This window comes from Bactrocera dorsalis, chromosome 6 (assembly GCF_023373825.1).
Source record: "Bactrocera dorsalis isolate Fly_Bdor chromosome 6, ASM2337382v1, whole genome shotgun sequence".
Lineage (NCBI taxonomy): Eukaryota > Metazoa > Arthropoda > Insecta > Diptera > Tephritidae > Bactrocera > Bactrocera dorsalis.
Genome location: NC_064308.1, coordinates 31,034,274 through 31,050,138, shown reverse-complemented (window position 1 = coordinate 31,050,138; position 15,865 = coordinate 31,034,274). Strand labels below are relative to the sequence as shown.

At 35.2% G+C, this 15,865-nt stretch overlaps 1 protein-coding gene across 39 annotated transcripts in view; it reads right to left on the bottom strand.

The window, feature by feature from the left end:
• The window catches only part of LOC105231504 (protein pangolin, isoforms A/H/I/S), a 454,601-nt gene that overhangs the window by 185,565 nt on the left and 253,171 nt on the right, over positions 1 to 15,865 (bottom strand). For 30 of the 39 annotated variants that reach the window (XM_049460000.1, XM_049460004.1, XM_049460017.1 and 27 more), the window contains one exon: positions 4,841 to 15,865. The exons of 6 other annotated variants lie outside the window; for them this stretch is intronic. In XM_049460000.1, the coding sequence (XP_049315957.1) occupies positions 13,882 to 15,865 (1,984 nt within the window). In that variant the 3' untranslated portion in view covers positions 4,841 to 13,881. Of the gene's footprint in view, positions 1 to 4,840 lie in introns of those variants that run through there. 3 more of the 39 variants (XM_049459995.1, XM_049459997.1, XR_007423209.1) reach the window with 3 other exon arrangements.

Below are 15,865 nucleotides of genomic sequence, written 5' to 3'. Positions count from 1 at the left end.
AAGTTATGATATGCGCCTTTTTGGATATCGAGGGAGCTTTTGACAACACATCTCATAGAAGTGTAGCAATGGCACTGGAGGGTAGGAATGTGGCAGCACCGGTGCGTAGATAGATAGAGGTGGTACTGCGCACTAGGATTGCTGAGACCACAGCAGGGGCACAAAGATTCGTCTCGGCACAACAAGAGGCTGTCCGCAGGGTGATGTACTATCGCCCCTGCTATAGAGCCTTGTAGTGGACGACCTGTTAGCGCTGCTAACCGACAACGGTATCCGCTGCCAAGGATATGCGGACGATATAGTGATTATAGCGAAAGGCAAGTTCGAGGACACTCTCTGTGACCTAGTGCAACAAGGTCTAAGCCTGGCAAAGGAGTGGTGCAGGGGAGTTGAACTGAGTATCAACCTCTCGAAGACTACCATCGTCCTGTTCACGAGGCGAAGATCCCTACCCGGGCTTAGGGACCTCACACTTGGGGGTAGAGTGATTGAGATGACCAGAAAGGTAAAATATCTCGGTCTCACTCTGGATTCCACTTTGCGGTGGAAGCAGCATTTGAACCAAACCCTGGTCAAGGTGACAAAGGCTCTAATGGTGTGCAATCGGCTGGCAGGAAAATCCTGGGGTTGCAAGCCAAGGATTGTCAGGTGGTTATACACCATGATTGTGCGACCGATAGTCACATATGGAGCGGTGTCCTGTGCCTCTGTAGCGGCACAGGTCTCGGTGGTGATGAAACTATCGAAGCTTCAGCGGCTAGCATGCGTCTGCATGACGGGCACTATGTGAACCTGCCCAACGGCGGCGCTGGAGGTCCTGCTGGAACTCGCACCGCTGCACATAGTGATCGGTCAAGAAGCCAAGCATTCACTCCTGCAAATAACGGCAGAGGGATGCGGTAAAGGGAAAATAATCTCGTCCCAGAGGATGGAGATGATAAGTGGCAATAATCCAATTGCCCTCCTCCCGAAGGACGGGATTACAAAAACAATAAATTTCACGAGGAAGTTCAAGGTTACCCTTGGCAGCAAGAGCGAGTGGAATAACTCCACTCTTGAGCTGGTGCTGAGGGATAGTACACTGAAGTGGTACACTGACGGCTCGAAGACGTCAGAAGATATTGGTGCAGGGATGGCAGATCCACGCACAAGGCTATCCATACCGATGGGCAGATTCCCCAGTATCTTCCAGGCCGAAGTCTTAGCCATAAGTCGGTGTATAGAGATAAACCTCCATCGTGGCTATCTAAATGAGCGAATAACCATACTCAGCGATAGCCAAGCCGCACTGAAAGCGATCTCCGCTTACGAGATCAAATCGCTGCTGGTGCAGGAGTGTAGAGAACGGCTAAACAGCCTAGCTGAATTGAACCTTAGGTGTACCTGGTCATAGAGGCATAGCCGGCAATGAATTGGCTGACGAGCTCGCCCACTCTGCAGCCTCCACAAATATGGTAGGGCTCGAACCGTTCACTGGGCTGGGCCCCCATACTATAAAGGAGCTGCTCCGTAAGGAAGAAAGAGTGGGTAGAGAAGGTCATTGGCAACGGGCGCATGGTATGCGGCATGCCAAGTTGCTGATAGGGGGGTACAACCTCAATACGTTTAGATCGATAATCAACCTCCCAAGGATTAAACTCAGGCTCTTGGTCGCATTCTATACCGGCCACTGCAAGTTGAAAAGGCACCTATTCAACCTAGGATTTGCCTCTTGCGCTAACTGCCGGTTCTGCGACAGAGAACCTGAAACCCCGGAGCACCTGCTAATCGACTGCATCGCAGTCTGCAGACGCAGGTCTAAGGCCCTTGGAACCATATTTCCTGATAGGGATCACATCGACTCACTAGCTCCCAGCAATTTGTTGGGGCTTGGTGAGTCCCTGTGAGTTAGGAGAGGGCACCATAGACCCAAGGTCGCAGTGCATACCTAAATTAATTCTATATTCTATCACTGGTAAACTGACTTTGAGCAACACCAAAAGCTCCGTCAGGATCGAGAAGGACCTCTCCGAGTCGTTCGATACCAAACGAGGTTTCAGACAAGGGGACTCCCTTTCGAGCAACTTCTTCAATCTGCTGCTGGAGGAAAAAATTCGAACAGCAGAACTTAATCGAGCAAGTACAATCTTTTATAAGAGTGTACAGCTGCTAGCATATGCCTATTATATTGATAGCATTGGCCTCAACACCCGCGCCGTTAGTTCTGCTTCTCCAGACCAGATAATAAAGCAAAGGAAATGGGTCTGGCAGTGAACGAAGCCAACACGAAATATCTCCTGTCATCAACCAAACAGTAGTCGCACTCGCAACTTAGCTCTCAAGTCACTGTTGACAGCCATAACTTCAAAGTTGTAGATAATTTCGTTTATCTTGGAACCAGTATAAACACCACCAGCAATGTCAGCCTGAAAATCTAACACAGAAAAACTCTTTATAACAGGTGTTACTTCGGACTGAGTATGCAATTGAAAAGTAAAGTCCTCTCTCGTCGAACAAAAACCAAATTCTATAAGTCACTCATTATTCCCGTCCTGCTATAGGGTGCAGAGGCATTGACGACGTTACGAGTTTTCGAGAGAAAGGTTCTGCGAAGGACTCGGTACGAGGTGTGTTCAAAAAGTATCGCGAATTTTGTTTTTTTTCAAAAATTATTTGTTTATTCATGAATATCTATTTTGTCCCCTTCAAAGTAATCCCCATGAGATATTATACGCTTGTGCCAAAGGTTTTTTTAATCTTCGAAGCACTTCAAAAAATCATTTTTTTTTATCTTCTTCAGCTCCTCCTTCGATGCCGTCTTTATCTCGTCAAGAGAAGCGTAACGTCGTCCTTTCATGGGCCTCTTCAGTTTAGGGAACAAGAAAAAGTCACAGAGGGCCAGATCTGGGGAATACGGTGGCTGCGGCATCACTAGTGTGTTGGTTTTGGCCAAAAAGTCGCGCACAAGCAACGATGTGTGAGCAGGGGCGTTATCGTGGTGCAAAAGCCAATTTTTGTTCTTCCACAAATCCGGGCGTTTCTGGCGGATTGCTTCGCGCAAATTGCGCATAACTTGCAGGTAATATTCCTTATTGACCGTTCTTCCCTGTGGCAAGAACACATGATGCACCACGCCCCTTTCTTCTTTCACATTCGACCGAACTTGGCGCGCTTTTTCGGTCTTGGTTCGTGCGGCAGTTTCCATTGAGATGATTGAGCTTTGGTTTTCACGTTATAACCATAAACCCACGATTCGTCACCAGTTATGGCCCTCTGGAGAAAATTTGGGTCGTCGCGGACAGAATTTAACATCTCATTAGCAATGTTCATGCGATGCTGTTTTTAGTCACAATTGATCAATTTTGGTACGAATTTCGCGGCGACCCGTCTCATGCTCAAATCATTGATAACAATCGAATGGCACGAGCCAATCGATATGTTTAGGTCCTCAGCAACTTCTCTAACGGTGTTTCGACGATTGGCCAATGCCATTTTCTCCACTTCATTAATTTTTTCGTCTGTTGTTGAAGTGCTCGGGCGTGCGGCACGCTCTTCGTCGTTCACATCTTCTCGGCATTCTGAGAACATTTTGTACCTTCTCGGTATGCCACAGTCAACATTCGGAATGCATCCGCGCACTTATTTTCGTTTTTCACACAAAATTTGATACAGGTTCTTTGATCCATTTTTTTGAATAGGTAAAAATCGAAGACGATCCAAAAAACGTGCCAGCAAAGCAGCTGTCAACAATTAAATGAACATTCGAAATGGCTGAGCTTGTCGGCATAAGTGAGAGACATGAGTACCAACATAACGCCACAACAAATTCGAAATTCGATTATACGTAACCCGCGAAAATTCAAAATTCGCGATACTTTTTGAACACACCTGGTATTTATGGTCCTTTACGCGCTGGCCACGGCGAATATCGCATTCGATGGAACGTATGAGATATATAGTACGACGATAATGACATAGTTAAGCGAATTAAAAGACTGCGGCTACGCTGGCTTGGTCTTTTCGTCCGAATGGACGAAAACACTCCAGGTCTGAAAGTATTGGACGCAGTACCCGCCGAGGGAAGCAGAGGAAGAGGAAGACCTCCACTTAGTTGGAAGGACCAGGTAGAAAAGGACCTGACTTCGCTTGGAATATCCAATTGGCGCCACGTAGCGAAAAGAAGATAATAATCGCGTAAATGGTGTCCATGCCAGTAAAGAAGAAGAAAGGCGAAAACGGTTTTGTCGGTATAAGAATCCAAGGTATTGAGGTTTAATTTTGTATACGTTCATATAAATAAATTTCAAAAATAACGAAGCTAAGGCTGGTATCTCAATGTGTGGTTCAGTTAATAGACTTGTCCGCTTAATAGTGTGTCCATTTAATAGAGCATTTAATGTATTTTTTTATTTATGAATGGTTTTTACTTACTATCCTATCTTCTTAATTGGTTCGAACTGGACACAGCGTGCTGAATTTTACTAAAATCGGTGCAGTAGTTTATGAGTCCATCGCGGACAAAAAACGTGACACGTAATTTTTATATATAAGTATAAATGATCCGAATGACGACAAGAGTCGGCTTAACCATGTCCGCCTGTCTGCATTATTTTTTGCATTCTTGTCCAAGGCAACGGTAGAATCTCCGAACCAAATTGTGAAACCGCACCACCATACTTGTAACATATAGCTACCAAACAAGCATTACCGATCGAAATCAAGTTCATCTATGGAAACTTTTGCATTTGTGGTGGGTACTCGTAGTATCACTTCGGTATATTTTCTTGTTCTTTAATATTTAACTTTACTCGATTGTTAATTGAATCCACTAAGACTTAGATAAATTGGAAAAACTAAACAGTTTTTATTTAATGAATAATGATCTTTATTTGGAATAACTTATAAATTAGTAAAGAAGATGTTGAGTGCTTATTTATATAATTAATTGATTTACTTGTTTTAACAGTAATTATCTTATAATATGTGTATCTAAATACATATATGTATATATATATATATTTGGGTGCTTCCAAAAAAATTTTGGAATTTTTTTTTCAACTCTTACCCCCTGAAATGTTAGTGATTGACAAACAAAAAATCCTCCCTCAAGCCAGGCCCTGTAGCTTTACTCTAAGGGGTCGCTGTTTTTTTATGTTTCATTCAAACTAAAATTCCACCATTAATTTTCGTTTCTCGGAAATAGCCATCACATATTCATAAAGTTGGCTTTTTGAACTTTAAATATTCCCGCGACAAAATTATTATTCTCAGAAACATTTTTTATTTTTATTGAAAACATTCCAAATTTCAAATCGCTATATTTAATCGTCTAATTGAGATAATCAAACATTGTCATAGGCAATATACATATTATATATATATATATTAAGGTGGGCCAAAAATTAGTTTATATTTTATTTTTCGTAGTTACCATGAAAATCTCATTCAACATGACTAAAAACAAGTCCTGGTAAAATCTGAGCTCTTTATATTAATATTAAGAGGTGCCTCATCGACATTTTCGATTTCCCATATAAATTACATGGAAAAAAAATCATTTTTTTTTTTGTGGTGGTTATTGTGCGGAGGTTTTAATGTGCACGCGATGGCGGCCAGTAGGGATGGTAAACTCGATTCCGATACTACTCGAGAATCGAGTTTTCTCGTTAAATAATCGATTTTTAAAAATCGATCTTCAGTAGTCGAAGTGGATTAAGAATCGGTTCTTGACATTCGAAAAATCGATTATTTTACGAGAAAACTCGATTCTCGAGTAGTATCGGAATCGAGTTTACCATCCCTACTGGCCGCCATCGCGTGCACATTAAAACCTCCGCACAATAACCACCACAAAAAAAAATGATTTTTTTTCCATGTAATTTATATGGGAAATCGAAAATGTCGATGAGGCACCTCTTAATATTAATATAAAGAGCTCAGATTTTACCAGGACTTGTTTTTAGTCATGTTGAATGAGATTTTCATGGTAACTACGAAAAATAAAATATAAACTAATTTTTGGCCCACCTTAATATAAATATATATATATATATATATCGAAATACCTTCGTTAGCAATATTTCCAATAGTATTAAACTATAGTTGTTTTAATATATGTGTATTTAGTTGTATTTTATAATATATATTTATGTATATCTGATATCTGTAGGTTATATAAGCATATTCATTCTTCACTACTTATTTATAAACAAATACACATATTTCTACATATCATCACCTAAAATGCAAAATAACGCAATAACAAATTCATTAGTTTACAGAAGATGTAAACATGGTTAACAATATGATAAAAAATAATAATTAATTATATGATAAAAATTTATACTAATTCGTTTCTGACTCGGTGGAAGTTAAAATTTTATACATATATCATTGAAGGTTAGGTTAGATGACTGATCCCTCAACAATGCAAGGGGAGCACGCTTATGCTCTTAGTAATACGGTTTTGTGTATTTTTGTTAATACGTTGCATTACATTTTAAGTGACGGTATGTACATATATTAAAAAGGTAATATGTGAATGATACACATATGTATGTGTCATCATTTAACGAAAAGTTATTTGTAAATAAATTATTCAATTAATTATACAACCATTACATACAACTCTAATTTCGGGCAAATATAAAAATACAATAGGTAGTTATAAACTTTACATATTAGCTGCATTTTCACTACATTAGTATACATGGACACTAACATTAACAAATATAAGTATATATATTAAAATACATACATATTATGTATGCTTCTAAATGTACATATAATGATTTAAATAATGGGGTACAGTATTTAAAGTTATATTGGTTTTGTTTTAAATACATGTATGTATGAAACTAGCTAATTGACAACTTAAACTCTATAGATTTAATTAAAATAAAATATAAATTATATAACTCTGTTTGCACATATGATGTCGCAATTGGTATGTACATATGTAAGTAGATATTGCGCCCTTCTTTGCACGGCTGGGAGATCTTTCATATTTTATAACTTGAATTATTTTACTTATGCTTATTTTTATGTAGGTATGCATCATCGGATTGTAAAAATACTGTTGATTAACTAAATTCTTTATAACTGCGTTTAAGTAGATGATTTTGTATATGAATCGCATTTATATGGCGAAAAATATGAATAGTGAAGAAAAATATTGGGAAAGCGGTACTATTGCAATGAATTAGTTTCATTGATAATAATACCATTTCTTAGCAAATTACATGTAAGTCACATTTGTACAATTCGAACAAAAACTGGATGCACTCTTGGCACACGGCCTCGGTTAATATCCTGCATTGAACTTTTGCATAAACATGGTATATGAAATAAATTATTATTTTCTTTAGTTAAATGGCTATCGATTCGGTGAAATATATTTCAAATATTGTTCAACGGATAATATATTATTTTATACTGTACAGTATATTTTCATTTCGCTTATTCAATATAAATTATGTCATATATAATATGTAAACTATTATTTTTTAGTTTACTTATAAAGAACACTTAAATAATGGAAGCATTTAAATGATTAGATTTTATAAAGTTGCACATATATTCACATAAGGACTCTAGAAATAACACATACCAAAATTCTAGTAATATTTTTTATTAACATTTTATTTAGTTATTGATTTCTGTGAACATAAACAAAGATCTTGCGGTACTGAAACAGCAATTATGTACATACGGCACGTATTGACAAATACAAAAACTTTCAGAAATTAAATTTAGAGTATTGCTTTTGTAAAACACTCTCAAGCTGGAAACAATCAAGCATAATGTGGAACAGTTCCGCAAAGCTTCATTGTGTGTACTTTTCGGAAATATAGGGGCAATGGCGTTAATGAATGGCGCAAAAGAATTTAAATATCTTTAGACGCATGTTTTTCTAATAAATGGTGCGTTTGGTTAGAGTTATTTTGGCCCCATTTAGAAAAAAGTAATTTTTTGGTGAGTTTATAATTTTTTTGTCGCATAATTATAGAATTATTTTTGTCGAATTTACTCTTGTTTTATCGAATATTAGAAAGTTAAACTTGTAAGATTTAAAAAAGCGATTTGCTCTTAAAAATATTTAGCATGGCATATATTTTCTCTATATTAAAATATCTGTTTTCTTAACGAACAGTGTTAAATTTATAATTTTTTATTAAAGAAAGTTATTAATATATATATTTTTTTGAATTTATAAGCTTTTGTCGAATACTATAAAAATTAAACGTGTAATGTTTATAACAAGGCAATTTCCGCTTAGAAATATTTAGCGTGGCATAATTTTTCCAAATAATAAAATAATCCTTTTTTAATATTTTAAATATATCGAAGCAGTTCGTTAGCAAATATTTGCAATAGTATTAAATTTATGAAGCTGTGTTTTAACAACAATTACAAATATTCCTATCAAATAAATGTTTACTGTTGCAATTTACTATTTGTACTTTAATATGGTTGTAAAAGCTCTCTAGTTCAGTTTTCTTTCTAGAATATATGGCATTTCTTGTACACATATTTAGTATATACATAAATATATAATTTAATTTTATGATTGTTCCAAATGGATTGGTTAGCCGGCAATGTGTATTAATATAACAGATGTATGAATGCCTTTACGGATAATGTTGAAATATTTGGTGGAAATTTTCTTCCTATACGGGAGTACTTAATAAAATGTTTAAATTTGGTTCAATATTTCCATACACATATAGGGGTTTCACATAGTCTCCTAAAGTTATAAGTTATAACGATTCGAAAACATAGTGTTCAGAGTTGTATTTGCACGAACTTATTTTAGTATGCAATCCAACAACAAATTTTTTAAACTAGTATAAAAATTTATGATTTTACGATGCTTTATGACATGTTGTCAGTACATATGTATGAATAACATATGAATAAATGAATTGCGTATTCTAAAGATATATATTGCACGTATGCATACATTCAGATGTAACTTAACAATAACACATTAGTTCACACATGACATAGTAGTTTGCTAATTATAATTTCAAAATAAACAGATGACACTACATAAAAGGTACTTAAATTAAATTTAAACTATAAAATAATTTAGTACAATTTTCAACGCTATAGAATGCTAAAGCGATGTGAAAACAGAACCTTGACTCAGTGTCATGCCATATTAAAGCGTTATAAAAGCAAGTTAAGAGAAAACAAGAAAAAACGTGAACTTCGGTTCACTAATATAGAAGTTTTCTATTCAAAAGCTTGATTTTTATCGTTCAATTCGTATGTATGTATGTATGCTATACTGTACTTCGATCTACAATTGTTTTTTGGATATTATTGCGTTGGCTTGGACAATAATTCATGTCAAATATTGTGAAGATATCTTGTTAAGTAAAAAAGTTTCTCATACAAGAACTTAACTTTGATCGTTGAATTTGTATGACAGCTATATGCTATAGAGGTCCGATGTCCGACAAATTAGCACCTTCTTGGGGAGAAAAGGGGAAAAAAATTTAGACCGATAACTCAAAATGTGAGACAGACAGACGGACATGGCTATATTAACTCAGCTTGTCATGCTGATTACGTTTACTTCCAGGTGTTACAAACTCCATGGTAAACCCAGTATAGCCATTGCACTTGCGCACACGGTATAACTATATCTCTACTATCTTATGTTTAGCATTTCCACAGTGAAAATGCATTTAATGCTAAGCTTTCCGCAAAAATATGTAATGTATATGTACATAAAATGTGGTATTTCAATAAGTTCAGGCTGTTTGTGAACATATACTTGTAAATTTGATTATTTATGTAATTAAAGCGGAGCTTCCAAAACATTGCATGCATGCTGTTAAAATTTATAAAACATTCTAGTTAACAATTTGCTTACAATTAGTGTACGAAAATTCTCTTCGAGAGCTCATTTACAAATAAAGCTGCATTTAGTGAATTTGATCATATACGCTAAGTAACTGTATTTCTCGCCCATATTTACTGTCTTTGGTTAAACCAAATTAAAGATTTAGTCTGCCGTTAGACACACCGGTATAAGTATACTACCGCATCAAAGCGGAACATGTGAAAAATATTTACATATGTATGTATGTATCAAAGTAAGAATTTATACTAAATATCAACTCAACAAACAAAGGTTGTAATTCCGATTTTTTTCACACCTTAATAATTTTAAAGGTATGCTGTGTTATGTACATTTCCAGGTATTTGTGTGCCATACATGACTTGTCGTATTCCGCTGTACACTACAATACATAGCTGTATTGTATATCAATACTTAAAAAAAATATATATATATTTGTATTTATACGCAATATTAGTATTCAGTGGGGAGCAATGCAGAACCGCTAATGCACAAATAAATATTTTAACTTTTCTCTTGTGCATACAAAGGCATCATTACGCAAGATTATGGTTAGTTCATTGTGATTCACTGACACATATACAAAAATGCATTTAAAAATTAATTTTCTTCACAACACACATTGCTTACATTCTACCTTACATTTATATAATAACATGCACATATACCTACATACATGTATAATATTGATTAACTATTAATTATTTATACGCACTAATATGGTTGTTATAACTACATTATTTGGATTTTAAATCTAATGAAATTCTTGTAATCTATTTTTATATTTATTACACCTTTTTGTTATTATCTTTACATTAATCGTTTATTAATGGTAATTTATATATACAACTAATAGATAGTAACAGTCTTTTAGTGAAAATTGGCAATTATCGATACATATGCATACATAACTCGTCTTGGCCACAATTGCTATTCGTTATATATATGTATCTATGTGAATATATATGTATGTTTGTTTGTTTATCATTTTAGGCATTTATCGTTTAATTTCCTTTATAGATGTACGAGTATGTTACACATACGCATGTACGTACATAACATACATATACGCTAGTCCGCTTACATTCTTAATGTATACGCCTTGTGACTTATTTACACTTGTATGTTTCAATCACGTTTAATCAAATAGTTTGTATTTTTCCTTTGCCGCCACTTATTAAAATTATATTTTCTTTGCTTTTTTTATCACGGTGACTTGTAAATTGTTGTTAATAGTGATTGCTGCCACTGTTCATCAAATTTGTGCTCACATTCTCTCATTTGGAACATATTATATGTATATATCGTGTTTGTTTAGGAGAAGATATTAAAAAGTAATGTACGCTAGTTATATAATTTTTTATCTTTTTAATTATTCAAAAAAGCAAAGTAGTTCCGCCTTTTTCTGTTGGCCGCCAATATCGGAATATTTGCTTTCGAACTGTTATTGAAAATATAAATAAATAACTAATTAATTATTTAAATGTTGTACGTAAGTGACTAAAAAAGTAATTAATATATAGACATCGTGTACATTTTCCTCTTATTACAATGGTGTATAACACTGTTTAGTCGAGTTGCTAAAAAGGTTTGAAAGCATGGCCAGTATTAATAATTAAAATTAAAATTTTTTTCGAATATCAGCTTGTAAGCCTTTATAGCACATGTCATATAATGCAAGCTTTATTGAGAAATACTGTCGAATTTTCTGAGTAAGTTTCTTTGTGAGCACAGCCCTTCTCTGCCAATTGTATACATTCAAAATTTTCAACCTAAGTTAATATTTAATGAGTCGGCCTCTAAATTTAAAACAGAAAGCGTAATAAGATATTTTACATATATTATGTTGTTCCTCATATTGTTTTAAATATTCATATGCTCTCTAAATGCTAAATTACAGGCTTATATTTGTATTTATCGTTGTCTAAATATTATTTGTATTATTCAACCAATTGTTTTACTCTATATTTTCATTTATTTTTTATTTGCGTGCTTTGTTGTTAATGTTTATATAATTTACTTTACATAATACTCGAAAAATATATATGACAAAAATGTGGCACAGTTTATATGGTATTTTATATTGTTTATGTTTCTTGTTTAGCGATACTATCGTAAAATTGTCTAATTGTTTAATTTTTAGCTACAAATAATTTCATATATTTAGTTTTTCAATTTCTTGAATTTATTTTATATCCTGTATCAAATTGAGTAGGTAGCGAGTGTACTGAAATTTTGATATGAGATGTGAAGTAAATTGGTAAATGGCCAATGAGGGAAATTTATATCGCCGAAAATAAGGCAAAAACTTGTGGCAATCATCTAAATAGAATCGAATGAGCGCAAACTTTTTATAAACTGTATGGCATTCAGTAGCTAGTTTCACCTTTACTTCATTTACTGACTGTGCATGTGTGTAGCTCATGTGCTTTTCCAAAAATAATTTATGCGGTTTTGATATGGTACGAGTATACGTATTCAATTGTATGTTGTTGTGTTTTTAATTTGATTGGTTTTTATATAAATATGACAAAATATATATTTGTTGAAATTTATAACTATTATTTCATTTTATAATATTTTTTAATTGTTCCTTTATAACTGTTGCTTATGTCAGTACCATTTCTTTTAATAATAAATTCGTTTAGAGTTTCGGTCAAGTCTATCATTAAGTGGTATTATATTCATTTTCAAATATTTTGATTACATTTTTTATAATTCATTTGTTTTTAAAGATATGAATTCATATATGTATATATATATACATATACATAAATAAATATATCTTGTTCTTTTTGTAAATTTATACTGTATATTTCATGACCTAATTAACTGCACTACATAAACAAATTAGGTTTGAATTTCTTCATGTAATTTCCATTTTTTTACACAGAGTGATGTGTATTGTTAATTTACATCGTATACCTATATATATTTATATATAACAGGGCTTCTCAAATAACAATATTTCATTATTGAACTATCCGTGTATATCCTTTGGCAATAATATTTTGTAATTTGTATTTTGTATGTATTTGAAAATTTTGACAGATTATCAAATATTGAATGCTGAATCCGCTACCAAGTATATTCAAGGCCAAATATATTTGCTTACATGCTTTTTGAAACGTATATGTATGAAAGTATAAGTTATGTGCACCCACTCAAGATGACTGTGACAACATTACATGGCTTGCCTAATGATATGTGAAAAGTTTTTAGGTATTACTTTTGGCGAGAAGAATAATGTATGTATTTGAAGTCCTATAAAGGGGTCATTTATCTTTCGGAAGTTTATTTCGTATAAAACATTCGAAATTTTTTTTATTGGTTGATGAAAAATGTTTCAAAGCAGGACTAGTTATTTGTTTTAAGCTTTATTATTAACAACAAAAAAATGTTAATAAACGTTCGATTGCAACAAGTTCTATGCAAGAACTTGATTTTTATCGGTCAGTTTGTTTGGTACTTAAACAATAATCCTGAAATAATTTAGAGAAATAAGGCCGAGTTGTCAGTCTTTGGCTGGATAAAAATCCGTGTCCACTTATCGCTTTTGAGTGTTTTGGATATTTGTTTTTAACATTATTATTAACAAAAATGTGGCAGCAAATTCAATAATAATATAGGTAGAATTTTTTTTTAGTTGATTACTGAAAACTATTAACCCATTAATTGCATCTTGACTCGCTTATCCGCCTATAATTGCATACTTTAAATATAGAATATGTATACTTGTATACATTTTAGTATAATTAGCTCTCTAGCTTCATTAGTCCATAACTAAGCCACCGCAAGATAACAGCAAGTAAAGGACGTTTATGCAACTATAATTTACATCCATATTTATGTTTTGAAGGCTTACTCGGCGCTATACTTGCTTTTTCTTGTAATACTCATATTCACAAACTATTAAAAGCCAATTATAACGAAACTAGTAATAATACGTTTTTTATATGCAATTGCTATCTGACATACAACGAAACTACATTAATATCACCGGTTTGCGGTGCGCCCTTCTGATGATACCGTTACGTAACACTAATTGCTCCATTTTCATTGCCGGAAGCGGTTGTACTAACATTAAGAAGGGCTGTGTTGTCTGCAGTCAACACTGGCAGCGTCTTCGTCGTTACTGTTGTTGTACCTGACATAGTCGTCGTTGTCGCTACTGTTGTCTCCGAGGCACGACATTTTAGCGCTGTCATATTTCCGACGCTCTCTGTGCATGCCTTATTCTCAGCAGTAGTTTCAATCGCTTCACTTATTGTTGTTGCAGCTGCTTCGTTAGCTATAACAACGCTTGTAGTATTACGTTGCATACTGTTATTAGGTTTCACAACAGCAGCACTCAATATATTGGGTATGTGAACATTTGCTGCAGCCGCCGCCGCTGCCACGGAAGCCAAGTGATGACTGAATTGTTGAAAATGTTGGTTGAACAATGGTGGATGTACATGCGAATGGCGGTGGGATGCACGATGGTGCGTTGGTGACGTTGGCGGCCCAGTAGTGGTATGCAAATGGAATTGATGCTGATAATGTTGCGGTACTGGCGGCAATAAACACGTCGTTGCTAACTGCTGTTGTTGAGGCGATGAAGTGGTTGAGGATATCCGTAAGGCTAGTTGTTTTGGCAGTTGTTGATTGTTATGATTATATTTCTTTGCTGCGATCCCGTTAGTATTGCTACAGGAAGCAGTTGATATATTATCAAAACATGATGAATTGCTGTTGTTGTCAACCGTTGCAACGATATTCTTAAAATTATTGTGTGTAGTTGTCACAATATTTTTATTGGTATTGCTTGTACTTTCACTGCATTTCGTCAGCTGATTAATGCTGAGCGGGTTGTTGATATCATGTGGATTAGCGCCTATAGGGTTTCGTTGAGTAGGAGCAACTGCCTTTTCGAAAGTATCGTCAACAAGTGAAGACGGCGCAGATGAAGCGGACGATGAAACGGTCGATTTTGCCACCACCGCGGCTGGTAAAGGTTTGACTGTGACGCTGACTAACTGTGTCGACGTAACTGCCATTGAATTATTTTCACAAGCACTGTTATTGGCGGTGTTATTGGTAAAAGACGGATCGCTATTGTTATTGAAGGAAATAAAACCATTTAAGTCGTCGTTGGCTCTATTGCCCTCAGTGTTGGTGGTTGTAGTGTTGGGTGCACTACCGGATAATTTATTGGCATTTGATAGAATATGTTCTATGGAAACTATAGCTCCTGTGCTTGATTCGAGGCCGCTTGGTGGAAAGCAATTGTTATTCAGCAATAGGTCGGAAGGACTAGGATTCAGAAGTGAACGCATAGTGCGTTCTGTGAAGGCGGCCGTAGTTGTTACACCAGACGCTGATGATGAGGTATTTATTAGAGTGTTGTTACTGCTAATACATATGCCACTGGAGCTCTTATTTGACAGAGATGGAGATATAATTGTGCTTCTCCCGACATCAATGCTACCACTACAGATAAACGATCTTTCGGCATGCTCGTAAATACCGTTGTGTGAGGATGTAGTGTGCGGATGCGACTGGTGTTGCTGCAGAAAGTGCTGATGTTGACTTAAATGAATTTGATGTTGGCTCGACTGTTGCATACGAATTTGTTGAGCTCCCGAATCGATATCGCTGTTCGGTTGTTGTAGTTGCTGCTGACTTTGCACATTCTGATCTTGCTGACTGTCAGCAAGTCCAAATGGCAGACCGACCGTTGAGGGCGTTGCAGGACTAGGGAGCAGATTTAATGGGCTAGTCATACTGGTAGACGGGCTCTGAAGACTAGACAAACCGCTTTGGCAGCCCGGACTAGATAGCGAATGATTCAGCGATTCAGTATCATCGTCAGGTGTTTTGTTGTTGTCATCAATACTGCCTAGACTACCCAGGTTATCATCACTAGCATTGTCATCCAGATCGTCTAAATCCTGAAAGCTATCATCTTTGGTGCCACTGATACCGGTACTACCTCTTAATCCTTCCATATAGCGTATGCATTTCTTTTTACGT